Here is a 25,962-nt window from a genome sequence, read left to right as displayed (position 1 = left end):
CAAGCTATTCAGAATAGAGTCGAAGTTATTTCGTGTCTGGTACTCTAGCCTTCTTTTATGTCTCCGCTTGTTCTTTGATCTTATCCGTGGAAGATGTCTATAACGGAAGCAAACACCGATACAGAGCGCAAGACTATCTCACCCTACGATGAATGGGCAACTAAATTTCTTATGAAAGTGTTGAAACTCACAATCAAGAAGTTTAGATCTACTGATAAAAGTATTACAGAACCGGCGGCAAGTTCTTCTACGCTTGAAGTCTGGAACGGTCGATATTCCGCAGTCCGTAACTTGTTAGTTTCCACTTCACCAATCTGATGAATGATACGTCAATAATTTTTTTTTTTGACGATCCTACTAATGATTTTGCATTATTATTTGACACTTAGGGTTTGTTAGCTTTTGGTCAACCAAAAAAAAAGAACTTAGGGTTTCTAATTATTATATCTTGAATTTGTGATAACGTATTTTTGTAATATCAGGTTGGGTCTCTTACAAATGTCACTTGAAGAGACTGAAAGCAAATGGAAAGATAGAATAAGCTTATTACCAGACTCCTTGCTATGTCACATACTCAGTTTTCTTACGACTATGGAAGCTGTTTGTACAAGTGTTTTGTCTTCCAGATGGAGAGGTCTCTGGAAGTGGGTTCCTAGTTTAGATTTAGTGAGCTCAGATTTCCCAAGTGACAAAGTGTGTGTGGATTTCATCAACGAGTTTCTTCTAAATTTCAAGACCTTGAGTGAATTCAAGCTATGCATTATTGAAAAAGATGACTCTGACAATGATGCCTCTCTTTATGAGCCATGCCTTGATAAAGTGACCAAGCACAGGATTCAACATATTGAAGTCGTGTGTTATAAGGACACTGAGATACCCTTAACCCTTCCCGTGTGTGAGGCACTGGTATCCTTAAAGCTCTATTCCGTAAAGCTGAATGATTTTGAGTCTCTTTCCTTACCTTGTCTCAAGGTTATGTGCTTAGAACATGTTATATTTCCTCACAATGCGGTTCTTGATACGCCGAGGCTTGAACACCTGACTCTCACAGGTTGTCAATCCGAAAGCTTCATGATAATCAAACGTATGAGTGACCATGTCAAGGTTGACATTGAGGTTGTCTTTGAGCCGAAGGATTATGACTTCTCCGAAAGAAATATCATATATTATCTTATCAATAATTTTTCAGCCGTAAAAGATATGACACTCTCATGGTATACTCTTGGGGTATGTTATCAAACTTAGGCCAAAGCTCTAATTAATCTATCCTCTCTCTCTGTTATATTGACTTTTTCTCTTTGCTTGCAGTTAATCTATTGTCTCCAGGGCATGAACCCACTACCTAAATTTCGTAACTTGACCCGTCTGCGTGCTACTACTTGGTTAGAGTACTCTTTTGAGTTACTACCGTTCGTTCTTGAGAGCTGCCCGAATCTAAGACACTTGACCTTGGTAATGACTTTTGCTTTAAACTTTGAAACTTCTTACCCAAGAAAGTTTTTTTTTTGTTCATCTGCTTATTAATTTTTTTTTGGTTTTGTTTTGTCAATTTTTATGTGGTTGCAGAAACTGGTTGAGGGTAATAATTTAGAGGCAGTGGTAAATAGTTTTTCGAAAGTGCTGTCTTTTTGTTTGGTATCTTCTCTTGAATATGTTGATATTGAAAGTCCGATCACGGAGAAAGCAAGAGAAGAGGAAGTGGTTAGATACTTTCTAGGCAACGCGACATCACTCAAGAAGCTTGTTCTACGTTTGAATGTGTCTGATGGAGAGAAGCACGACCTCGAGGTCTTGAAGCAACGCTTTGACTCTCCAAGACGCTCTAGTTTGTGTCAGTTTGATGTTCTTCTTGTGGTTCAGACTCCAGATAAGATGAAGGAACTGTAATAAAGTGTGTGGGAAACTAATACAATCATAGTACAAAAGCAAGCGTTGGCATGATGATATCTTGGAATAATCACAAGAAAACGAGTTATTTATTTATTTAAGAATTACAATGGCTTCATCTTCGTCATTCTCTGGCAACAACATGGTCTGTTTCAGATGCATAATCGTGTCTGTAAACCACAAAGAAAAACAAAAGAATTAGCATATCAACGTGTAAACAAAGAGATAAACACCAATGATTAAGTTTGAAACCATGATGTAAGTTACAACCAAACTAACTAGAACAAATCTCAAGCAACGATTGTTAGTACAAATCTCATGCAATGTACTCTAGAATCTTACTTGACTTTACGGGTAAGTTGGTATATGCCTGTTGCTGCCATAGCAAGACTAACGCTAAAGAGATTCCAGTTTTGCTGTAAGAACAAAATTATTATAAACAAGTAAATCCACTAACAAATCAGTACAAGAGTAAACAAAAAAAAAGAATATATAATGAGTCTACGACTTGTCAATCCCACATTCCAAATTATCATCAAGAGTATTTAGAGGCAACATACCGGAGTGATTACAGTGCTGTAACGTGACCAGATGAGTCCAGTGCCTGTGATCACTGGAATAATATTGAGCAGACAAACTGTAAGAAGACTGATACATGACGACAAACCGAGACAGGACATCATGTAAGCATAGAAGAAATGTTCAAACCGATGCTCTCTCTATTGTCTAAGCGACAAATCCGTCGTAAACAAAATGATTTGTCTAAAAATTGGTTCAGTCGGCGTCTAGATGTCTGCAATCGGTCATAAGCAAAATAATATTTCTAAATATTGGTCTAGTTAGCGTCTAGGCTTACGCGTATGAGTTAAATCATTTATAAAACACCTAATTACTAATCCAGCTATATTTTAAACGCTGAGAAAACTATAAGAAGATCTAAACATTGAAGAAAAACCGTAAGAAGATAAGAGGCATAGAGACATATAATCAAAGAGATATGGGAAATTAATTACATAAACATAATAGAAAAACTGTGAGAAGACTATATAGAGCCGCACACAAGAACATGAAGGATATGAGAAGAGTGTAATACCCATTTGTTGAGGGTATGAAAGTGTCTCTGGAGGTTTCTGAAAATCTGCAATGTTAGCAATGCTTATACCCCACTTGAACGTTGGCGCCCAGAAATGGACTGAAAGTTTTACAAAAGTTACAGTTCAGGTTCTTTCTCTACTTTGAGCAAGCTAACCAACATATGCACTTTCTTGATTAAAATTAGAATCCATTGGAGAAAAACACACGATTTCGATGTTGGATATCCATACAGCAACGTGTTATTAGAAAACAGTAACGCTCATTTTCTTGGAGGAAACTCTGAATCGAAACTCAGGGTATCATCAGATATCATCAAACCCCACTTTGAAGAAAAATAAAACTCGTTATAAGGCAACATCAAGAAATATGTGTCGCTTAATAATGAAGAATTCGATGATCAAAGTGTCACAAAGCGCAAGAAGCAAAAGAGTCAACGTTATAAGAACAAAGTAAAGTAATTCGAATTTGACTCACTTGTCTTAGGTCCTGCTGGATGATTCCAGAGAGCTTGAAGCTTCGTCGTTGCCATTTGATTTTCTCTGTAGATTCCAGATAGCTTGAAGAAATCGTCTTAGCCAATCTATTCTTATTCGGCTCAGACATTTGACAAAACTGTGCTTAACAATCGTGACGTGTATTAGCAGAATAATTCGCAAAATAATATTATTTTATTAAAAGAAACTACATATAAAATGAATAACTTTGACTTACTGTTTCCTAAAGGCTAAAGGATATATTTTTGCTGATAATAATAAAGACTTACTGTTTTCTGTGAGCTTGTAATTATCTCTGTCTATTGCTTTTGGGACGAAAGAGTACTAGACAGGGTAGGCAAAAAGCAATTACATAATTTTTACTAGGGTTTTTTGCAAAATTGACCTAAAATTCAATATCAAACACAAAATTAATCTTTTTTTTTTTGAAAATTAGTTTTTTTCTATTCCCCCCACAAGTTGATATAATTCATGAAAATGCCATCAAATTTTTTTTTTTTTTCGAAGATGACATTTTTACTCTCTCACCTCATCTTCTTTAAGTAATTACAAGATTACCATTGTCAATAATACCCCAACCACCATGAACAATTAATGCTTCCAAAATCGATTTACCCTTCTTCTTTTTCCATTTTTATGAACTAAACACAACATTTCTCTCGACTTCTCTCCACATTCAGCTAAAAAAACCCCAAATTTTGATTTTACATTTTTTATGGTTCATAGAGTCATAGAAGCTAACGATTCTGGGTGGATCACTTTCGTTTGAGATTCTGTGTGCTTGGAGAAACCTTATGTGTGTTAAGGAAGTTATCTCACCAATTTAAGTATGAAATCGCAGTTTTTTCCAGATCTGTTCATCCAGGCGACTTTCCAGGTAAATTGTCTGGCTATAGACGACTTCAGGTAAGTCGTCTGGTCAATGCGGAGGTTATTTTTGCAATTGACTTTGAAATCTGTTTTCTGAGACAACTGAAATATAAATCGTCTGTTTTTTTTTTGTTACAAAAAAATTTCCAAAGAACCTAGACGACTTACATATAAGTTGTCATAGGTTAATTTTGCATTTGACTAGATTTTGTCGAAATTTTGACTTCCATAGACGACTTATTTTCGGCCGTCTCCTGTAAAATTGAAATATCAATATTTTATTAAAACCCAGCGATTTACATGTAAATCGTCGTAAGTTAGTTTTGTCATTGAAAAAAAAACTTCAATATTTAATTATATCTAGACAACTTACAATTCAGTCGTTCGCCCGATGACTTAGATGTAAGTCGTCCATGATTTTATTCCGAGATTCTGGTCAAACCTCGTAAATCTTGTTTGTATAATAATTAGTGAAAATATATGTTTGTAAATTTTAAAAATTAGTTATTTTTTGTAAGCACAAAAAATTAAGAAAATTTTGATGCTTTTGTAAAGAGGTTATATTCCTTTCTTAATTTAAAACTTTTGTGTTTGTGTGGGGAAAGAGATAATTTGGAATTTATGTGAGACGTTAGATCTGTCGACCCATGATAAATAATGGAGGGGGCATATGAATCATGATGAACGAATGTGAAATGTGAGGGAATCGAAGTTTTGAAATTGAGTTTGCATGCTCTTCTTTAAATCTTTTCTTTAACCATAAAAACAAATCTTCTTTGGTTAGTATGATACCCACAACTTTTCTTTAATGTGACCACCCCACACCTTTTATGAAAATAAATTAGAATATGTATATGGTATTTGTAACAGCTTGACACCAACATAAATGTGATATAAATGAACACATGCGGAGATAACTCTTTTATTATATTAAGAATTTATATTCGAAGTCGTTGACATATAGTTGAATTTGCAAAAGAACAACTTACATGTCATATCAACGCGACGATTAACTTTATATTCTTTCGTTTCAAATTAAGTGTCGTTTTAAAGTTTTAAGTACAAATCAAAAAAAAAAATTTAATGTTTAAATTTATGACCATTAAAACTGCATAACATATATTCTTTATATTATTTTAATTAAGGGCAAAAATTATAAATTAATTTAAAAATTACATAAGAACCATAAAATAAAACAATATTTATTTTATTTTATAATAAAAAATTATATGCTACAATGATAATTAATATAAAACGAATAGAGTATATATTTCGTCTTTGTTAAATTAATATATGTCATCTAGTCAATTTAAAATCTAAATTTAGTTTCTTCATCGAGTTATTTGGTTGATCTTATATATAAATAGTTCAATACAATCATTTTGATCATGTAATTAATGTGTATACATTGTATAATAATTTGACAATAACAATAACTCTCTTCCTCCACTTGATGTCAAACAATTGGAATCCATATAGTCTCTGGTTGTAAGCATACTCGTATGTGGATGCTGGATTATGTATGTCAAATCATTTTCAAAATAGACTCACAAGTGCTCATAGCAACACTAACCGAAATATCGTGTTTGGGACCATTTTTAGGATATTCAAATTTGTGTTGACGAGATTCAAACTAATCACGATAAAAAGTGATTGTTCCATCAGAAAGAGAGATATCAACATTATAATCTACGATTCCATTCAAAATAAATATTGGGTATAATTGAAAAAGCTACAATATAAAGGGGGTAGTTTCGAATAATCTTTAAAGGTAGGGACTCATAAAAGTAAGAAAACATAATACATTAACGAATATGTGGGCCTTTGTGTGGCACATGAACCAATCAAAGCTTCTTGGAAACCTCTTCGTCGAAGTTTCGTTTTGTTAAATAAAAAAGGGAAAACTGTTTTTTTAGAGCAAAAAAATGGTAACTATGTCTCTTTAGACTAATCTATATTTTGTGTCATATTTTTCTATAACATCCTTTAATATTTTTGAAAATAAATTTAATAAATAGTTTTACAAACAAAAAAAATTTGGAAAAATAGTAACATTTGTTAAAATACCTATATGAACTTAATGGTATATTTTCCAGTTATAAAAAAGTTAAAATTATAAATTTCAGATTATGTAAAGTAAAGTGAACAAGACAATAAATATTTTAATTTGAAAAAAAATTTGCATACGTTTTCTGGGAATAAGTTCTCAACGCCAATGATATCTTCATAAGAACATTTTGCACATCCTCTCCAATTACCACACAGTGGACCTGTAAAATTTTTACTGACTTTTGTGCCACAAATCTCTCCTAAAGCAGGAACAGCTTCCATTATCCAAATTTGGAAACCAAACAAGAATCCTTCCATCAGATACCCCTCTTTCTGCTCTAATTTATGCCTTGTTTTATCAATTTGCTTCAGAAGGAAATCAAACGAATACAGACCCCATGGGTAATTCCGAAGCTTCTCCAAATCCATCGCCAACTTCATGTACAGATGCGGGATATTCACCTTCTCATCCTTTCCCATCACCACACCCATAATAACGCAAAGATATATCAGTCTCACCCTATCAACCCAAGTCCAGGTATTGCTCTCTTCCAAATGCTTTTTTTTTATGATCTGCAAATTTATTTTTCCATTTGTCTTTATCTGCTTGCTCCAAAAACCATTATCGTCTTTCCATGTCACTAGCCCACTGTTATTCTCTCGCTTCACTTTCAGACCAGTGACAGCATGATACTCTTGCAATCCAAAACGCATAGATCTCCTAGCGAAAGTGAACCACTTCTCATGTCTCTTGCTTGTCATCAACTCCTTACACAAGAAAGAGTGTACCAACCTCGCCGAAAACTTCAGATCATTCTTCTGGATAACCATAATCTGTGAAAAAATGGGATCTTTCATAACTTCATCGAATTCTGGTTCCATTTTTTCTTTTAGCAACTCGAGAAGTTTTAGTCGGCAGCTGTTATTAATCTTCTTAACCTGAGGTTCCAATCCCTCACCGTATAAACGATTAGGCAACTCCAACTCCATATCTGAAATTTGAAAACAATACAGCATATATCTATTAATAACAAAAACCTAAAATTCCTAAATCTATCCCAAAAATATGATTTAAACCATGATTGTGTACAAAATCTTCTCTAATCATCATCTTAACACATGATTAAAGCCTAAATATCTTAACTAACTCAAAAAAATTACCTTTTACCTTTCTATTTTCAAACTCTAAAAAGAAGTGGAGATAGAGTTTCATACCTTTGCAGAACAAACTAAAGAGTGATAGATTCGTAAAAAGCTCACGAAATCGTATGAGTTAGGCCAAATAATCGTCCAAATCAGAGAATTGAGTGAGTTAGGGTTAATGAACTTTGGGTGAGAATTTGATTTTCTCCCCCTTTGTTCGTGAATGGGAAATTAAGGGTTTCGTCCCAGAGAAATCGAGTTTAAAGAGTTGAAATCATGCTTAGTCGGTTCAAATCAAGTGGGAATCAACCCGGATATAATCATACAAAACCAAAAAAATCGATTTGGGATTCTTTCCTGGGCACGGGATCGATCGATCTATCCTTAGTGGATCGGTCGATCTGTAAAGAATCGACCTTCGCCGATCGAGTGAAATGGACCAGGTCGATCAGTATATATTTCGCGTTTTTTTGTTCTGAATAATTATCGGGATCGATCGATCCACTGTAACTTGTAAAGCTGGATCGATCGATCCCGCTTGTCGAACTCATTATTTATCTTTTTAAAAAAATTACAATTTTAAAGGCATTACTGCCATTTTCGAAAAAATTAGTCTAATAGGACATAAAGTAGTACAGATTAGTCTAAAGGGACATAGTTACCTTTTTTTGCTCTAAAAAAACAGATTTCCCAATAAAAAAACAAAAAATCGCGACATACTAAAAACATTCAGGGCTAAAACCGTCATTGCAAGTACGTCACTCTCCTTTTCTTCTTTCTCTTACATCTTCACTGCCACTCAAAACACTTTAACACTGCTTCACATTCTCTCTCTTCCAAAAATCACAAACCCAGAGGAAAGAGAAAGTACAAAAAAGTCTCTACATTTCTCCTTTCTCTCTCTCTCTCTCTCTCTAGCAATGGCGAGTCGATTACAATCCCATCAGCTTCCGAGCGGACTCTACGTTTCCGGCAAACTCGAGCATCCCAAGGAGACACGACCACCGACAATGGCAGCTCGTGCTATGCCTTACACCGGCGGCGACATCAAGAAATCCGGCGAGCTCGGGAGGATGTTCGACATCTCCTTCGCCGATCCCACTTCCTTCCACGGCGGCGGAGCAGCCAGACCGCCGCCGACACGTGTCCACTCCTCCTCCGCGTCGTCTTCGAACCCCAACAGTGGACCCGTCCGATCCGGATCCCAATCGGGTCCGGTTAGAAAGTCCTCAGGTCCTCTCTCTCAGCTTCAGCCGACCGGTTTAATCACCTCCGGTCCGCTCAATTCGTCCGGTCAAATCGGGTCCGGGTCAAGGAGGTCAGGTCCGTTGGATCATCATCACCAAACGAGTAATCTAAGGCCGTCGACCAAACCCAAGTACGGATCCGCCGTTACGGTTCTGAACTCTGACCCGGTTCGGGTCGGGTTTAAAGTACCAAAGGCTCTAGTTTGGTCGGTGGTTGTAGTTGCGGCGACTGCGTTACTCATTGGGACGTTTTTAGCCGTTGCGGTGAAGAAGCCACTGATTATCGTGGCCATTGCGGCGGCTATTGTTCCGGCCGTCGTGGTTTTTGTGTGGAACTGCGTTTGGAGAAGAAGAGGGTTGTTGGGTTTCATCAAGAACTACCCAAATGCTGTTCTTAGAGGCGCCATTGATGGACAGTTCATCAAGGTTACAGGAGTAAGTTTTCTTGAGTAGTTCAACTTCTTTGGGTCTTTCTAATTATAGTAAAAGATTTGATCTTTGTACCAACTTGTTTCTGTCTTCGGTTAGCTAATTGGTTATCTAATGATTAAAGCAAGTTAATGAATCAGCTGATTAGTTAGAATGTCATATTCATTGCCATTTTTGTGATCATGGGCTTAGTTTAGTGAGACTAAACTTAGCTAAAGACAATGCCACTTGAGGATACATTTCTCTTCTTGATATGGTAATAATTTAAACGGTCTTTTAAGTGATCAGTGCTGTGTTGAGTGGTTGAGTGATCATTTACGTTTATGTTTGAAGGTTGTAACATGTGGAAGTACCCCGCTCGAATCTTCATACCAAAAGATACCGAGATGTGTTTATGTATCTACAGAATTGTATGAGTACAAAGGGTGTTCATGGGGATCTAGACATGCCGAGGTTTCAGATTCTTTTTTTTTATATCTCTATAATAGTAAATCTCATTCAAGTGGTTCCATCTATAATATTTGAGATGGTTATTGTTTGTTTATTTGTTTGTGTGGCAGAGATATGTTTCGGATTTTTACATCTCTGACTTTCAATCTGGATTGAGAGCACTTGTTAAAGCAGGATATGGATCAAAAGTGTCTCCGTTTGTCATACCGGAGACAGTGGCTAATGTAACCGCGCAGACTAAGGATTTGTCTCCAAGCTTTCTACAATGGTTGGCGGATTGTAGCCTTTCCAATGATAGCCGTGCCATGCGTCTCAAAGAAGGGTATGCTTTTATTGATTTCCTTCCGGTTTAATCATTAGACTATTATGAAATTAATTACAAAGTTTACGTCACAGCTAAATCCTTTTGGCAACATATGACCTTTTAAAAACCCATTTGAACATTGAAACAATTCAAGCGTTGACTTTTACCCCTAACGAGTAAGGTACATAGAAGTCGGTCAACCATTAACAGTACATGGCTTTTTTTCAAAGGAAGAATCTTTCTGGTGCTTTTAACCCTTTTCAGAACCAAAGAAGAAAGAAATTGTAAAAGATAATATAGCTTTAATTCAAAGGAAGAATCTTCCTGGTACTTTAAACCCTTTTTTAGAACAGAGATGTTGTCAAAGTAAATAGCTTTAGTTCAAAGGAAGAATCTTCTTGGTGCTTTTAACACTTTTTAGAACAGAAACACTGTTAAAGTGCACAGCTTTATTACAAAAGAAGGATCTTTCTACTTGAATTTACCCTTAAAATAACCAGAAAAAGTGTTGGTCTCTCGCTCTCTCACAGATAAGTGATAATCATGTATTTTTCAGTTCTTGCCAATTTTTAGTTGATTTTGATAATATGATTTTGTTGATCAGATACATAAAAGAAGGAAGCACCGTGAGTGTGATGGGAATGGTGAGGCGTCATGACAACGTTTTGATGATCATTCCTCCTGCAGAATCAGTAGCCACTGGCTGCAAATGGTGGCGTTGCCTCTTCCCAGCTTATGTGGAAGGCCTCATCATTACATGTGACGAGAATCAGAATGCTGATGTCATTCCAGTCTGAAATACATACACATAATTACGTATGTTTTGCTTATCTGTTATATTCTGTAGATCCTATATATATATGTTGTATAGCCAAGAGTTAGGCCCTAAGAAATGAAAAGGAAACCATGTACTGTCATCATATGAGTTTTTGCCTCTTTTGATGGGGTTATGTTCTGTGTACATTAAAAGCTTCAAATGTAAAATTGAAATTTTCTACCACCGTACTAGCTTTTTTTTTTTTTTTTTTGTAACACCACCGTACTAGCTTAAAGGCAACTAGGATACTACTTTTGGGGCATTAAGCTTGTGTTTTGACACACTAGTGTAGTGTTTCCAAAGTTCATATGACGCTCAAATAACTATCTTGGGAACGACAATTGGTCCAGACAAAATGAAAATTACTCTTAAAATGGTATATGCTGCAACACTCATTGTGTCTTTTGAAACGATATTATGTATCTTTTATGTATAGCTTAAATCAGTTGCCCAATTCATCAGATAGCTTAAACCTATTTTTTTCGCACGTTAGTGCTATGACTCCCATCTATAACTACTAATAGCTTCCCTCATGAATGGAGCATGATATATAGTAGTAGAAGAATATTTTTAATATGGCTATATGTTTCCTTTTTCATAATAGATGAGTTATATTTTGTTTGGTATTTTAGAGTAATTATAAAATAAATCAAGGATTGTAATGTAATCTATATATATATAAAAATGTTTGCCTCCCTCCTGAAGTGTCCACGTGGAAACTCTTTTATTATAGATGCAACACGTGTCCTGCTCGAATGAAACTCATCGTTTCATTTTTTTTGGTGTGGGCTTTGATTTTTCATCTGGCCCGAGAAGTTGGAGTTTGTCTCTAACCCTAATCCTGGAGAATATGAATTGGCGTTCGTAAATCGTCGTCATACGACATACAACGGCAGAATGATTCGACTTTATCCTTTACCGGATTCCAGATCCAGTGACGAAAATCAAAACTGTGGGATACTCCTTTTCTTCAACCCGCAAAGAATCTCCGCCGTAGATCCGCGAGAAGCCGCGAACAAAGGAGGGGAAGCGATCGCCAAGAACGAGGGCTTCTCGACATCGGGAACACGGAGCTGGAGGTACTGGCCGAGCCGAGTGTAGGAAGCCACGAGATCAGGGGAGTTATAATCTTCGATCCAGACGTGGATGGAATAGTGATTCGGCGGCGGATTCGATTAGAGAGAGGAGCTGGGGTCCAGAAAGAGGCGTCATGGAGAACCGCCGCGGCTGTGACGACACGGTTGTTACGGGAGGAGAAGCGGAGATTGCGTGCGAGGGGGAGGCGGCACAGGATAAATATGAAGGAGAGGGTGGCTAAATTGTGCATGGGTGCTGGTGATAGACGGGGAGAGAGAAAGAGTGGACATGGTGTGTTGTGGAATTTTTTTTTTTGGCCGGTAGTAGGAAAGGGCGGCCCGAGTATGTCCTTATCACCTGGAGAGAAGGCTACAAGAGCAAGCAGAGGGAGCTGGTGAAATGGGTTTTGACTAGGAGGATTACGAATAGTGATCTTGAGGCTGCTGATCTTGATGAAGATGGAGTTGTTGGGTGAGAGAGATCATGACGTTTTCATTATCTGTCTTATTTGTTTCATTCTTCCTTCTTATGCTTATGGTTGTTATTTTTTTGTGTGTGTGTGTTTGCAGAGCTGCGGAGTTTATAGTGTATAACTGAAAGAGATGGGGAAGATTGATGAAAAAGATATCTCTGGGATCGTGGAAGAGTTTGAGAAGCTAGATTACGATGAGTCTAGAACTATGACGACTTCTGACATCGTTCTAGCTCAGATGAATCAGGATCTTTGTTATGTTATATATGCACATCACTTAACAACAACAAAAAGCAAAGGAAGTGAACAGTTTTTTTAGGAACTTTTGTATGTTTCTGTTTGTGTTTTGTAATGGCACATTCTCGCTCTTTTACTGTTTTTTTATGCTTGAGTGTATGATCTACAAACGTATAGATATTTCGATTGATACAAACACTTTGTGTAATAAAACTGAATTTCTTCCTATTAACCTGTAATGGAGCTCTGTTTTTTCCATTTAATCTGCTCAAAGAACATGTGATGATGATGATTGTTTTGTTTCTTTGAAAACTCTGTTAGACTGAACAAAACGTTTACAAAGAAGAGAGACAAAAAGAAAGGAAGAGTATTAGAGATGTTGTCGTTTCTCGAGCTGAGTTTCATGGCAATGTGGGTCAAGCCAGTCTCTTGAAACACTTTTTGACATGCTAGGGAGGAGAGAAAAAGGTAAACAAGATGATGGGTAGTGTTCGTCAACAACAAAGACGAGGGAGAAAGACAAACAATAAAAAATATTAATGATTACATTATTACGTTTTTTATGGTAAGATATTTTTGTGAATTTTAACAAAAGGGAAAATAGTAGAGTTGGTATAACTATACGTAAATTTCTGATTTTTAATCTTCAACGTCTATCTTTTGGCTTATTCCAACAATTAGTATATTCTGAGAGTTTGTGGTACAACAACATGTTTATACGTGTCTATCTTCTGAGACCATGTTTATCGGGTGAAATCCAAAATGGGTTTCTAAATTTTTTTTTGTCTTATCTGATTTATAAAAAAAAAAATTAAAAACGAGTCAATCGCGGATCGTCACGTGTCGGTGGAACACGCGTAAAGTGCAATAACCCAAAAATTATCGATCCTTAATTCATATCTTTTGTTACCGATTTTTGCCTCTAGGGTAGGACCCACGCGTTAAAGAAAGATTACAGAACAATTTCTTTTACGTAACTCTCTCCGAGAAGTAACAGCAGAGGACAATGTCAATGAGAAGAGAAATACAAACAACATGGATGTAAAGTTGGTTCCATAAATTCTACGATTTTCTATATATATCTCTAAACTAATTGGTCATCCGAACTATTTAACTAAGTTTTACTAAGAAAAGTTTATATGCTTCATAAAGTTCTTTATGAACTTAACAAAAAAAATATATTGGTTTAAATTCTATTAACATAAAAATACATTATCTTTTGTAGCATCAAAATCTACATATTATGATTTTAAAGTAACTATTGGTTTGAATCTATTTTTATAACTTTATGTTATAGTATTAGACTGTAACGGATTATTAATTTCATAGTATTTTTTTAAATCCTACTTAAATGAATGAGTTTTACTTAATCGGACATTTAGTACGACCTTCATTTCATATGGTTTATTTGATAAAGATTTGGATGATATGGTTTATTTGATAAAATTTAATAAAATGTGTGTATACTTAAATAATCAGTTTTAGATTGTTATGTTATTTAACTAACTTTATAAAACAAATTATAAATTGATTCATTTTCCACATTATCTAAATAAATAGGTTTAAAAATGTATGAAAAGTACCAACGCATTCAAAGACAAATATATAAAGATGAAAAATAGTTCATAATTTTTGTATTGAATTTCAATTGTAGTGTCGAGTATTTTTATTTTACTTGATAAAAATATAACAAACACCAAAAATGTAAAATAATTACATTAATGAAAAAATAAAAGCATTTTATTAATTTATCAAATCTTTGTTTCTAATAAGAACATCATAAGCAATAGTAAAATTAAAATTATTTTTAGTTTAGGGTAAACTACATATTTTTACATGTATATGAAAATTCAATATATCTTTTAATTGATCTTCACTTGCTTAATAAATATTAATATAGACAAAGATAAATTAATAACAACATCAATTACAATAATTGATCTTTAAAAAACATTGTATCATTTATTAATAAGTGTCTCAAATTAATATCATTTGCTTTTCTGATACTATTTATGTGATGTAATATAATCTTTTTTGTAGTGTATCATACATATCTCTTGCAAATGCAAATCTAAAACGCAAACCACGAAATCATACAAAAAATAATAACTTAGATCACAAGTAATGTATATATTCCGCCCGTAGGGCGGGCCGACCCTAGTAGATTTATATAAACAAGACGACTAGAAGCAGAGTAGCAGACAAATGGTGTCTCATCATGAATGCTTAATTCTTTTAAGTTCTCGACCTTTCTTCTTCCCTTAGTAATTATAGCTTCTCGTAAATCAAGAAACACTGATGATATTTCAAATTAACAGGTTTAAACGAAATAATGTTAAAATGTAAAATGCCAAAATACTATTTATGCATGCAAAGTGCTGTCGTGGCTTCATATGCCATCGTGGAAACTCTAAAGAAAATCAAATTCTATTTACAATATTTTCTTGGTATTGCTGAAATTACAGATCATTTCAACATTCTCTTTAACCTTTCGCCTTCGTCTGCTTAAGTAAACTGATAAGCCAGATTTGTACTCTTCATCGTCGTTTCTCTTTGTTGATTCCTTCTTATCATTTAGTTTGCCTTGTAAGTCAAGTTACGTATTTGTGTAGCTATGTTCTACTATAATACATAAACTGCTAACTACGAACATAACTAACGTTTCTCTTTGTTATTATGTTGCAGAAAGATTCAATAACATGGAGAGGGAAGAGAACAAAAGTCTGATTAATGAAGTCTTCTCTTGGTCACTCCAAAAGATTCTCAACAAAGACATCTTCAAGGAACGTATAAGGACGATACCGGAGAAGTTCTGGTCCGTTGATGAGTACCTTAACTGCTTCGTTCCTCACCTATTAGAGGAAACACGAACAGAGTTGTGCTCAAGCTTGGGAACTTTATCAAAAGCGCCTGTCTTCTACATACGTTCTGTGGAGGCAAGGACAATCAAAGAAACTAGTAGAAGATCAAACCATTTCAATATATCACTAAAGGGAGTTAATGTAGAAAGAAACAACACAATCTATGAGCCGAAATGCGGAGACCTCATTGCTCTCACAGGAGCAGGAAGGCCAAGAAGCGTTAACGACTTGAACCCACTGGTTCTTGCGTATGTGTTCTCTGTTGAAGATGAGACACACTTCTCTGTTCACTCTTCTGTGTCCATATCCATTGATGAGAGGTTTCCATTTGGCTCTGGTGTTTTTCTCATGACTTTGACCACTAACACTCGTATCTGGAAAGCTTTGCACTACGAAGGTGGGAACATGAGTCTCATCAAGAGTGTTCTTCAGGCTAATACCGAGGTATGTAATAAAAATTACATTACCTTGAGGCCCAAGTTATTATTTGGTATATTGATAAAATATATCTTTTAGTTCAGTTTTTCTTAGTTTAAATTAAAGTTCAAACTACATTTTATTCTTGAGTTTAAATTAAAGTTCAAACTATATTTTATAAAATACAAAGAATATTTGCCATTATTTTATAACATGTTTTAACCTTTTTTTTGTTTAACATATTTTTGTACTTCAGGATACAGAGCACTCTGTTTCTTCTAGGACTTGGGGGAATAATGTAACGGATATAATACGTTCAACGAACTTAAACGCTTCTCAAGAATCTGCAGTTTTGAGTTGCTTGGAAACAAGGAGTTTTAGTGAGAAGACTAGTGTGAAACTGATATGGGGACCACCCGGTACAGGCAAGACAAAGACGGTCGCTACTCTTCTCTTTGCCCTTCTCAACTTAGGTTGCAAAACAGTCGTGTGCGCTCCTACAAACACAGCTGTGGTTGGAGTTGCATCGAGGCTATTGGCATTGGTTAAAGAATATTCTCCTTCAGGTCATTCTACGTACGGTCTAGGGAATATCGTTTTATCCGGAAACCGAGTTAGAATGGGGATAGACAGCAAGAACAATGATCTCCTCGATGTGTTTCTCGAGCATCGGATCAGTAAACTGAGTAAACTGTCACTGTTATTGTCTGGATGGGAATTGAGTTTGAGTTCTTTCATAGATTTTCTTGAGAAGGCTGAGTCTAATTACAAGGCATATGTCTTGTCAAGCGAAAAGAAGAAAGGTGAAGACAAGAGAAGCTTTCTTGAATCATTTGGACAGTTCGTTAAGAAGATGTTTTATGGATCTAGCCAAGAGTTGGATAAGAATAAAGAAAAGATTCATACATTTGGAGAGTTTATAAAGAAAGAGTTTCATATTTTAAGCCAAGAACTGGACAAGGTGATGGATCATATGGAGGATCATGTGGTGGATATGTACACACATCTGCCTAAGTCTTTTATATCATCTACTGATGTGAAGAAAACGATTACAGCCCGTCAAGCTCTTCATAATGCTAGGTCTTTCCTTAAGAAGAACTCATCCAAACATGATTTTGAGATTAGAAGCTTCGTACTTTATTGCCTGGAGCCTCTACGTTTGCTTCCAAAACGTTTTAGGATTCCAACCTTGTTGGAAAACGAGGATGGGATGAGATTTTGCCTACAAAATGCATGCATAATCTTCTGCACTGCCTCTGGTGCTTCTCAAATGACCGTTGAAAGGACAGGATCTATAGAACTACTTGTAGTTGACGAGGCAGCTCAACTTAAAGAATGTGAATCAGTTGCTGCATTGCAACTTCAGGGCCTGCGCCATGTTGTTCTAATAGGTGATGAGCTTCAGCTACCAGCTATGGTACAAAGCGAGGTACTCTCCTTCTTATTCCAAGCAATATATATATAGACTTATGACTATGTTTACACATACATAACAAAGGCTGGTACTGACTACTGAGCATAGGCAAATGAAGCATTAGTCTATGGCCTTCAAAGTTTTTAAAAAGATTTACATATACATAGGTCTTCAAACTTGTAAAAAAAATATAAACAATTACTAGATAGTTTATTACCTCCAAAAATCTTAGAACCGATTCTGTGACACGATGTTAAATATTTTATACAAAAAGGTTTTTTTTTTTTTGAGAAAGCATACAACGTATTTTACCAAACACAGTCTCGTGTAATCCATGTAGGTGTGTGAGAAGGCTAAGTTTGGGAGAAGCTTGTTTGAGAGATTGGTATTGCTTGGCCACAACAAACACTTGCTTGATGTTCAGTACCGTATGCATCCCTCTATAAGTCTCTTCCCCAACATGGAGTTTTATGGTGGGAAGATCTCTGATGCTGCCATTGTTAAAGAAAGAGGCTATCAAAAGAGGTTTCTTCAAGGGAACATGTTTGGTTCTTTCTCGTTCATCAACGTGGGACTTGGGAAAGAAGAGTTTGGTGATGGGAATAGTCCTAAGAACATGGTTGAGGTCGCTGTGATTTCCGAAATTATATCCAATCTTTTCAAAGGTATATATATGTGTATATATAACATTTTATTATTTATATAATCAAGTATCAACAGTAACGTGTTCTTCTTTTAAAACAGTGTCAAGTGAGACGAAGACAAAGATGAGCGTTGGGGTTATTTCACCTTATAAAGGTCAGATAAGAGCAATCCAGGAGAAGATCGGAGATAAGTTCAACTCCGTATCAGATCAGCTTTTCACTTTGAATGTTCGGTCGGTTGATGGGTTTCAAGGAGGAGAAGAAGATGTAATCATCATATCAACCGTGAGAAGCAACGGTAATGGAAAAATAGGGTTTCTCAGTAACCATCAAAGAGCCAACGTAGCACTCACTCGTGCAAGGCACTGCTTATGGGTGGTTGGGAACGAGAGGACTCTAACTATGAGCGGTTCGGTTTGGACAAAGCTCGTAAGGGACTCAAAGAGACGTGGTTGTTTCTATGATGCTATTGATGACAAGAATCTAAGAGATGCCATGGATGATGCTATGGTCAAGGTCGACATGTCTGATGCGTTTTCTAGTTTTAGTTCTCTTTCGATCAGGAGAGGGAGAATGAATGCTTGATGGCTCTTTTAAATCTTTTTTGGGTTGTGAACTGTGATAACTAGGGACGTATTAAAATTAAAATTCGAATCATTTTCTTGATAAACAAGTAACTAATGTAGACATACTAAGAGAAAGCTTTAGCATAAAGTATCAAACGTAGGTTGAATGATATATTATTATAACTTCTTTTCTTGTTTATAAAATCTTAGTTCGTGAAAACTTTAAAATAAAATGACAATTTCATTATTGGGTTTTGTTACACTATTACTTGGTTTAGAGCCTTGAGGGCATTCCTCCGGCGACGACCAAAGTTTCTCCGGTGATGTAAGAAGAATCATCTGATGCTAAGAAAGCCGCAGCAGCAGCCATGTCTCCTGTTGTTCCCAACCTGTTAAGCAGAGTCTTCTCTTCGATGCTTTCCCTCTAAGCATAGATCAAGTGTTAATCCATCACTTTAAGATACAATAATGAACTCAAATCAAATAGTTTCAATATTAAATAACATTTTTACCACTTGGGAGTTCTCGGTGATGAAAGAAGCAAAGTGTGTGGGCACAAAACCGGGAGCAACCGCATTGACACGTGTGTCCGGACCCATCTCAGCAGCAAGAGCCTAAGACACATGATGTTCAACATCATCATCATTGAGTCATGAGATGTGGAAGACACTGATACCATAAAAGAGATATTACCTTGGTTAGTCCGAGAAGAGCAGTCTTAGTGACACCATACATAGCCATGGATCCTTGTGGTTGAAAGCCAGCGATGGAAGTAATGAAGATAACCGAAGAACCCTTCTCTAAGTGAGGAGCCATATCCTGACATAAGAGACAAAGCCAACACTTTTAGTTTGTTCTGCATCACTAAATTACAAGGAAAGGGTTTACCTGAAGGAGAAGAATAGAGGATTTGACATTGATTTCCCAGAGCTTGTCAAGGACAGCTTCTTTGGTGGACAGGATTGGGTCCGTAGACGGATTAGCAGCCGCGTTACAGACAAGGATATCTATCTTTCCATATTTCTGAAACCAAACAGAGCAGTTTTGACAGCGAATGAGATCTTTTACAAGTATGATTTAAGCTTTGAAGTAACAAAAGGGTAATAGAAATGTGTTTTACCTGAACAGTCTTTTCGACAAGATTACGGCGATGTTGAGCATTGGAAACATGGCAGACGATTCCATAAGCATCAATCCCTTTGGATTTGAGTTTTTCTACTGCTTCCTCAACATTTGCCTGCACATTTGACTCAGTAAAACTCGGCTAAACAAATCTACAAGAACTCATTCTCTAATAAGAATCAGAGCTTTTCTTCTATAACTTCAATTCAATCACACAGTAGCAAAATCTTGGATCAATTTTCAATTATGGCTACTCAGGAACATAAGCTAATCTAATCATTCACAAGAACAAAAGATCTATATCACTATGAATGAATGTTTTGAGAGAATCGTCGATTTCGAAACCTGCTTGCGGGAAGAAACGACGACGGAAGCGCCTTCGAGGCCGAAACGCTCGATGATACCGAAGCCGATCCCTTGCGTCGAAGCCGTCACTATCGCCACCTTTCCTTCCAATCTCCTCCCTATCTTCTTCCCCTCCATCTCTCTCTTGCTAACTTGATTTCTTTCTCTCTCTTAGCTGATGATGATTGATGAGTGTGAATGCGAGTACTATTACGAGTTTGTGTTTTTAAACGTTTATTAACACAAACGCGTTTGGGTTGCGTTTTTTAATTTGCGACCTCTTCTACTTAGACCATAAAGTTTTCAGTGTGTGTTTTGTTTCTTTCTAAAATATAAATTTTTCAAAATACAGAAACAAATCCGTCGGTTGTAGTATTCTTCTAAAAATAAATAAATAAAATGTTACTTCTCTAAAATCTAAATATACATCACTTATGCGAAATGGAAATGAGTTGGAAAATAGTGTCTTCTGATATTTGGAAGCAAATATATTAGTAAGTTGCAGATATTTTTAAGATGCGGTCAAAATATGAACACATTCTATATCAGTCGCTTTTAAGTCTGTTTGAACTATCAATTTTCTCTTTCCCAAAAATTTTCTCCAAAAATTTAGGATGGTTGTCCCTTTGGTATAAAATCAATTTTGTCTATTTTGTCTTTTTTTTTATTCTTTCTATTTCTGAAACTTAATGAAATAAATATTTTTATGAATGAAAAAAATATTAAAAATATAAACAATAAATAAAACACTCATATACCCAAACACATTTTTTTTTGTTGAAAAACTTGATAAATAAAAATTTTAAATTACGTTCTACTAAAAGTAGAATTCGTCTTCTACGAAAAATAAGTTATTAGAAAACAAATTCCAGAATAAACAAGTTCATCAACTTTTTTTAGAACGAACAATCTACTTTTAATTAAAATTCTAAATGTGGAGAATGTGAATTATACTAATTGTAAAGATATCTAATTTTTTCTCGAATGCAGTTTCTATTTTTATGAGATATTTTAAAATTTTGGGAATGCAAAATCTAAATACAATACATACGTCTATACGAGGTTGAAATTGCATTCAAAATTTTTATCATGGTTCTACTCATTGTATAAGGTGCTTCTACGGAAAAGAAAACCTGTTTTTTCGAAAATTACAGAAGTTTCTGTTAAGAAAATATTCTAAAAATATTCTAACTTTCTAAAAAGTATTTTGATCGATTTGCTTTGCCAAAAATATATAAAAAAATGATTTTACCTTTTCTTCTTGGTTCACAAAGATATTAAAAAAATAATTTTAAAATAATATTTTTAACGTCATCAGCAAAACACTCGGGTAAACTCTAAACCCTTGAATAAATCATAAACTATAAATCAAAAACACTAAACACTAAAACCCTAAACCCTTGAGTGTTTTTGATTTAGAGTTTAGGATTTATCCAAGGTTTATGGTTTACCCAAGAGTTTAGGTTTTAGGATTTAGGGTTTAGGGATTTGGATTTAGTTTTTTTCCTGACGACGTTAAAAATATATATTTTTAATTACTACTATTTTTTATTTATTTCTTTTATCTTTTTTTAAAAAAAACATAATATAACTTGACAATATTTTGTTTCCTTTTATAAAATGTATCAAATATAAAACAACACAATCTTATTGGTTCGTGAACCTAGATGTTCACCTAGGGGGTGAACCCAAAAATATAAGTCTTTCACAAACTCTTGTTATATGATACATAGAAATACAACATGTGGTGTTTGGGAATTTGTTGCAACCACATGATAGATTTTTTCGGTTGATGACAAAAGGGGTAGGCTACTGTTATTGGAATCAAGTTTTACCTTAGAAGATTTTAAAATAATGCTTGTGGAGAATTTTGATATGAAAGAAGATTAGGGTTACGAGATACTTGGTTCCTTGTCTTTTGTTCCCTTTTTTAATTGTTTTTACATTCTTTTTGCCTTTCTAAAACATTTTATTTTTATCTTGTTTTCATTAAAATTTTTAAAAATAGTTTTAATTTGTATTTAATTTGATTAATGAAAGGTTAGTTTTAGAATTATGAAAAATATTATACTATAAGGACAACTTAGTGATGGTATACTAAGAGGACAACCATTCTAAATTTTTGTTCTGTTTTGGTAATTTTTTCAAAATTCTTTTTGTTTTTCACGACCAAATTTGCCAGTGTTACTTATGGTGTAAATTTAATTATGTAGAAGATTATATGTTTATAAACCACATAGGACAGAGAAAACACAGTTTGTAAGGCACAGAAGTGTTAAATCTACATTTTCACTAGAAATTGAAAATTTTAATATACTTTCATACTCTGTCCACGCTAGTTTGAACATTCAAATCAGAAACCTATCAACATATTCAGATATCAGTACAGTCTGTTAGTAGAGAAGTGAATATCTTAAACATGTTTTCTTAGTTGGCCCAAAGACTCGAATAAACTAAAAGCTGCAAAAAGATAAAATACTAAATCAATATACTATGTTTCAAAAAAAAAAAAAAAAACTAAATCAATATACTAAAATTCGGAAAAAGCGAGAATCGATTCAAACACATAACATGATCCAGAGATTCATGAACTCTCAAATTTCATACAATTTTTAAGGTACCATTTATGATTTCACTCATATGGATTTCTGAATTTCTTCAAGAGATCTGGAATATCGTAGCCAAGCATATCATCCACAGCTTGAATCATCTTAGGCTTCAGTTTCTCGAATTTGTCAATGTTATATCCTCCCAATACTTCTCTAAAATGCTCCACACTTGGGAAATCTCCAGCTGGGAGATGATACTCTTGTTGCACCTGTTTAATATTTTTAAACTCATGTTCAACAATTTACATATTTTCATATCTGAAATCAGTACAGAAAATTAATAAACCTATTACAATTTCCAAAATAGAACTGTATTTTGACTCTCAACTTTTAACAACATCTACTGCAATTACTCTAAGTTTGAGCTTTAGATGTTACTAACCTTTTCAAATTCTTGTTGAAGATTGTCCATGAGACGTTGCTGAGCTTTGGACTTTCCCATCATTGCCGGCATTTCTTTCTTCAGATGACTCATTATGTAGGCATTGATCTTCGCAGCTCGAGCTCTCTTCACAAACTCGTTAATCTTGAAAACAATAAAAGAAAAACTCATTAATCTGCAAAATAATCGTCCATGTTTCTTATTGGAGAATAAATCTTTGTTTGTAACTCGTCGAAATCATACCTTTCTGTCGCATGCTTTCTTAGGTATGGTCATTAAGTCTGTGATGAGATCGTTTTGCTCTTTCTCAAACAGTTCTTTACCAATTGGACCAACGACAGCTTCGTTTATGGGTTTATCATTGAAGGATCTGCACAAGTTAAAAGCAATAGCAAATGAATTTAGTGTGTAGCCAAATAAAACCAAACAAACGACTCGGGTTTTATTCAAACGCATACCCAATATAGACACGCACGACCTCTGGTGTGTTCAAAACTTTACCAAGGGACCACATCAAGGCTCCATACACTCTCATTAGCTATTAAACAACAGTGATTAGAAGTTAAAATTTATGTATGCAATAAATGAATGAGAAGGAAACGAGAACTTACTTGTTGAGTATCAACTTGGTCAGCTTTGTTTAAGACTACACGTATCTTGTCCTCGTTACCACGCAGAGATGTAATGACACGCTTGAATTCATCGCTGATGTCGAGCTTGTGGGGATCGAAAAGAAGCAGAATCATGTCACACTTAGATGCAAACCATGAGATGACACCGGTGAAGTCATAGCTTCTTTGCATCCTTTGTTTCTCTCCTGAAAGAACTCCTGGAGTGTCTACAAGAGTGATCTGGTCCAAGAGCTACACACGCATAAAGACAAACCTCATATAAAACAACAGAAGATGCGATAAAAAAGAGAGAGAAAGTAAGGAGATGCTTAAATACTCACAGGATGAGGCATCTGAGAGCACTCGAACTTTGATAGGAAAGCACCTCCAAAACTTGTTAACCCGTTAAATGGCATGTCAGCTTGAACAGCCATTGTATTTCCAGGTATGGTCCGCTCATCTGGTCCGCTCTATAAGGAAAATAATTCATAAGATTTGATCTAAAATGAGGTAACTAGCAATTATTCTACTACAATCAAATCAAGACACGTCAACATACCATTGCAACCACAAATCTATCTGTTGTTGGTTCTGGACCAATGTGAGCTCCTGATAACAAGCGGACAGTGGTGAGATCAGATAGTGGTGACTGAAAAGTATATATGACTTGCTAGAAAAGTGAGAAAATTACCTGGATATTCACATCCCAGCAAATGTTTTATAAATGTTGTTTTCCCGGTGGAATATTGACCCAAAAGCATGACCATGGGTTTGGCATCAAAATCACTATTAGTCTGCATATAGTAAAAGAACAAGTGTTACATAGTATATAAGTGCTGTAATTAACTGAAAAACGAGATAAAATAAAACCCCACAACGGGTATAAGTTCACTCACCAGCACTGGAGATGCAAAATCATTGAAACGATATGTGACTTCCAAAGGCTTTAGCTTTTCAGCGTACAATCTTTTCAAGCCATCAACGATTGTCACCACATTAACCTGAGGCTGCACATGAAAAAAAAATCAGCTTACTTGTTAGACCACACGACATGGCATTTTGCAGCAATAAACCAAGTTGTATGAAACCTTTATAATAGCTTTTGATTTGAACCAGGGAGCTTTTTCCTTGACTACTTGTGGCTGAGTAACTACTGCAAGTTTAAACGAGCAAACCAATAACTGTAAGATAACCAAAACAAACACAAGTCATGAGTGAAAAAATTGCAAAAAAGGACAATGTTGTTTTACCATTGTCTTCGTCATCAGCATATGCTTTTGATGCTTTCTGTTTCTGTAAGCAAACATGTAAAGATAAATATCGGATTCAGAAAAGCAAATCATGTAAAAGCTTTTAAAAACAAAATGAGATAAGAATGAGCCTTACAGAAACCACATTCTCCAGTCCTTCCAACACAGGAAGTTCCACACTCATCAGATCAACTAGAATAAGAAGGATACACATTAGCCACAGATGAGTCTACTCTCTTTGATCTGAAAATTGTTCATCCTATATTGTTCACTCACCAGAACCCTTCAGAAGATCTGAAGTAATCTCATGTCCTTCTTGTGCCAATGTGACGAGCTAAGCAAAAAAAAAAAAAAAGAAAAAAAAGAGTAAGACTCTCATTTTACACAAATATTTATTCAAATCAACTCATTAAGATTGACACGGTCATACATACCTTCATCGCAGTGATGAACTCAGTCAAACCTAGAAACCCCTGCCTCTTCGAATCCGCAACTGCCCAAACCTTTTAAACAAAAACACAATTTATTCCAATCAAACATACAAATAATCTTTTGATTCTACACTTCAAATCCACTTGAAATCTCCATAGATTCCCGAAATTAGCAAAATTAATATTAAAACCAAGGAGAAAGCTACATCGATTCATATGAATATTGTTTGAGTTCTACACTAATCCACTTAAAATCTCCATGGATTCATAAAATCAATCTTAAAACCGTCGAATCGTAATGAATATAAACCTGTTTGAGTTCCTGACGAGAAAGCTTTGACATGGCGAAGAACTTCGTAGCATCGTTCCCAGAAACACGTCCATCTCCATCTGAATTTCAAAAGTTCGAACGGAATCATCTACGAGAGACTAGTAAAGGGGGGAGAAAAACACTGAAACCTGAATCGGCGATGTTAAACCATTCCTTGTAGATCTTCTGGTGCTCTTTCAAACAAGTACCCATTGAGATCGCCGATGAAGTCTCCATTGCTCGAAGATGCTTATCGATGAGAGAGAGTAGAGAGAGAGATTGGTTTCTGAAATTTGAAATGAAGAGTGAGTAGTTGAGAGAGAGAGAGAGAAAAAGGATATTTTCCAAAAAGAGATTTTTAACTGGTTTGGCGCTTGTCGAGGGGAAACGTTATTTGTGACGACGACGTCGTTTTTTACACGTTTTACA

At 35.2% G+C, this 25,962-nt stretch overlaps 6 protein-coding genes across 7 annotated transcripts; 3 read left to right on the top strand and 3 right to left on the bottom strand.

Annotated features, from left to right (window-relative positions):
• Positions 1 to 32: 32 nt before the first annotated feature.
• LOC103839860 (F-box/FBD/LRR-repeat protein At5g18770-like) lies at positions 33 to 2,014 on the top strand. Its single transcript, XM_018654253.2, has 4 exons — positions 33 to 293; positions 483 to 1,227; positions 1,309 to 1,452; positions 1,567 to 2,014. The coding sequence occupies exons 1-4, from the start codon at positions 94 to 96 to the stop codon at positions 1,885 to 1,887; spliced, it is 1,410 nt and encodes a 469-aa protein (XP_018509769.2). The 5' UTR covers positions 33 to 93; the 3' UTR covers positions 1,888 to 2,014.
• On the bottom strand, positions 1,869 to 3,598 carry LOC103839861 (mitochondrial pyruvate carrier 3). The gene is made up of 5 exons (XM_009116353.3): positions 3,457 to 3,598; positions 2,981 to 3,079; positions 2,448 to 2,500; positions 2,230 to 2,303; positions 1,869 to 2,057 (listed from the first exon to the last, which is right to left on the bottom strand). Exons 1-5 carry the CDS (start codon positions 3,509 to 3,511, stop codon positions 2,012 to 2,014), a joined length of 327 nt encoding a protein of 108 aa, XP_009114601.1. The 5' UTR covers positions 3,512 to 3,598; the 3' UTR covers positions 1,869 to 2,011.
• A 4,727-nt stretch (positions 3,599 to 8,325) lies between these two features.
• Positions 8,326 to 10,968, top strand: LOC103839859 (uncharacterized membrane protein At1g16860). Its single transcript, XM_009116350.3, has 4 exons — positions 8,326 to 9,220; positions 9,548 to 9,667; positions 9,775 to 9,986; positions 10,573 to 10,968. The coding sequence occupies exons 1-4, from the start codon at positions 8,459 to 8,461 to the stop codon at positions 10,763 to 10,765; spliced, it is 1,287 nt and encodes a 428-aa protein (XP_009114598.1). The 5' UTR covers positions 8,326 to 8,458; the 3' UTR covers positions 10,766 to 10,968.
• A 229-nt stretch (positions 10,969 to 11,197) lies between these two features.
• Positions 11,198 to 18,546, top strand: LOC103839857. The gene is made up of 5 exons (XM_033281335.1): positions 11,198 to 12,333; positions 12,432 to 15,876; positions 16,115 to 17,278; positions 17,604 to 17,928; positions 18,008 to 18,546. The coding sequence occupies exons 2-5, from the start codon at positions 15,271 to 15,273 to the stop codon at positions 18,490 to 18,492; spliced, it is 2,580 nt and encodes an 859-aa protein (XP_033137226.1). The 5' UTR covers positions 11,198 to 12,333; positions 12,432 to 15,270; the 3' UTR covers positions 18,493 to 18,546.
• A 64-nt stretch (positions 18,547 to 18,610) lies between these two features.
• Positions 18,611 to 20,212, bottom strand: LOC103839858 (short-chain dehydrogenase/reductase SDRA). The gene is made up of 6 exons (XM_009116349.3): positions 19,941 to 20,212; positions 19,594 to 19,710; positions 19,362 to 19,496; positions 19,167 to 19,292; positions 18,986 to 19,087; positions 18,611 to 18,897 (listed from the first exon to the last, which is right to left on the bottom strand). The coding sequence occupies exons 1-6, from the start codon at positions 20,076 to 20,078 to the stop codon at positions 18,748 to 18,750; spliced, it is 768 nt and encodes a 255-aa protein (XP_009114597.1). The 5' UTR covers positions 20,079 to 20,212; the 3' UTR covers positions 18,611 to 18,747.
• A 2,237-nt stretch (positions 20,213 to 22,449) lies between these two features.
• On the bottom strand, positions 22,450 to 25,921 carry LOC103839856 (EH domain-containing protein 2). 2 transcript variants are annotated; one of them, XM_009116344.3, is made up of 16 exons: positions 25,683 to 25,921; positions 25,534 to 25,613; positions 25,227 to 25,295; positions 25,069 to 25,126; positions 24,929 to 24,984; positions 24,793 to 24,835; positions 24,631 to 24,695; positions 24,439 to 24,549; positions 24,234 to 24,336; positions 24,102 to 24,151; positions 23,884 to 24,012; positions 23,543 to 23,794; positions 23,390 to 23,469; positions 23,175 to 23,301; positions 22,932 to 23,075; positions 22,450 to 22,758 (listed from the first exon to the last, which is right to left on the bottom strand). In XM_009116344.3, exons 1-16 carry the CDS (start codon positions 25,768 to 25,770, stop codon positions 22,573 to 22,575), a joined length of 1,641 nt encoding a protein of 546 aa, XP_009114592.1. In that variant the 5' UTR covers positions 25,771 to 25,921; the 3' UTR covers positions 22,450 to 22,572. The 2 variants fall into 2 exon arrangements, with proteins under 2 accessions (XP_009114592.1, XP_033137223.1); XM_033281332.1 differs by having other exon boundaries at positions 22,556 to 22,758; positions 24,631 to 24,692.
• Positions 25,922 to 25,962: the final 41 nt, after the last annotated feature.

Source organism: Brassica rapa, chromosome A09, assembly GCF_000309985.2.
Source record: "Brassica rapa cultivar Chiifu-401-42 chromosome A09, CAAS_Brap_v3.01, whole genome shotgun sequence".
Taxonomy (NCBI): Eukaryota; Viridiplantae; Streptophyta; class Magnoliopsida; order Brassicales; family Brassicaceae; genus Brassica; species Brassica rapa.
The sequence above is the reverse complement of the archived record's forward strand: the minus strand, read 5'-3'. Positions and strand labels throughout refer to the sequence as shown.

Bases quoted from the DNA above. Each gene is read 5' to 3' on its own strand.
- LOC103839857 (XM_033281335.1), top strand. From the start codon at position 15,271: ATGGAGAGGGAAGAGAACAAAAGTCTGATTAATGAAGTCTTCTCTTGG. The intron at 15,877-16,114 runs GTATGTAATAAA...CAGGATACAGAG, and splicing joins TTCTTCAGGCTAATACCGAG to CACTCTGTTTCTTCTAGGAC. The intron at 17,279-17,603 runs GTACTCTCCTTC...TAATCCATGTAG, and splicing joins CAGCTATGGTACAAAGCGAG to GTGTGTGAGAAGGCTAAGTT.
- LOC103839860 (XM_018654253.2), top strand. From the start codon at position 94: ATGTCTATAACGGAAGCAAACACCGATACAGAGCGCAAGACTATCTCA. The intron at 1,228-1,308 runs GTATGTTATCAA...CTTTGCTTGCAG, and splicing joins TCTCATGGTATACTCTTGGG to TTAATCTATTGTCTCCAGGG. The intron at 1,453-1,566 runs GTAATGACTTTT...ATGTGGTTGCAG, and splicing joins ATCTAAGACACTTGACCTTG to AAACTGGTTGAGGGTAATAA.
- LOC103839859 (XM_009116350.3), top strand. From the start codon at position 8,459: ATGGCGAGTCGATTACAATCCCATCAGCTTCCGAGCGGACTCTACGTT. The intron at 9,221-9,547 runs GTAAGTTTTCTT...TTATGTTTGAAG, and splicing joins AGTTCATCAAGGTTACAGGA to GTTGTAACATGTGGAAGTAC. The intron at 9,668-9,774 runs GTTTCAGATTCT...TTTGTGTGGCAG, and splicing joins GGGGATCTAGACATGCCGAG to AGATATGTTTCGGATTTTTA.
- LOC103839861 (XM_009116353.3), bottom strand. From the start codon at position 3,511: ATGGCAACGACGAAGCTTCAAGCTCTCTGGAATCATCCAGCAGGACCT. The intron at 2,501-2,980 runs GTATTACACTCT...ATATTATTCCAG, and splicing joins TTCATACCCTCAACAAATGG to TGATCACAGGCACTGGACTC. The intron at 2,304-2,447 runs GTATGTTGCCTC...TTGTTCTTACAG, and splicing joins ACAGCACTGTAATCACTCCG to CAAAACTGGAATCTCTTTAG.
- LOC103839856 (XM_009116344.3), bottom strand. From the start codon at position 25,770: ATGGAGACTTCATCGGCGATCTCAATGGGTACTTGTTTGAAAGAGCAC. The intron at 24,696-24,792 runs GTAAAACAACAT...TTAAACTTGCAG, and splicing joins TGCTGATGACGAAGACAATG to TAGTTACTCAGCCACAAGTA. The intron at 23,076-23,174 runs GTATGATTTCGA...ATTGTTTTCAAG, and splicing joins AGAAAGCATGCGACAGAAAG to ATTAACGAGTTTGTGAAGAG.
- LOC103839858 (XM_009116349.3), bottom strand. From the start codon at position 20,078: ATGGAGGGGAAGAAGATAGGGAGGAGATTGGAAGGAAAGGTGGCGATA. The intron at 19,711-19,940 runs GTTTCGAAATCG...TCAAATGTGCAG, and splicing joins TCGTTTCTTCCCGCAAGCAG to GCAAATGTTGAGGAAGCAGT. The intron at 18,898-18,985 runs GTAAAAATGTTA...ATCTATGCTTAG, and splicing joins TCACCGAGAACTCCCAAGTG to AGGGAAAGCATCGAAGAGAA.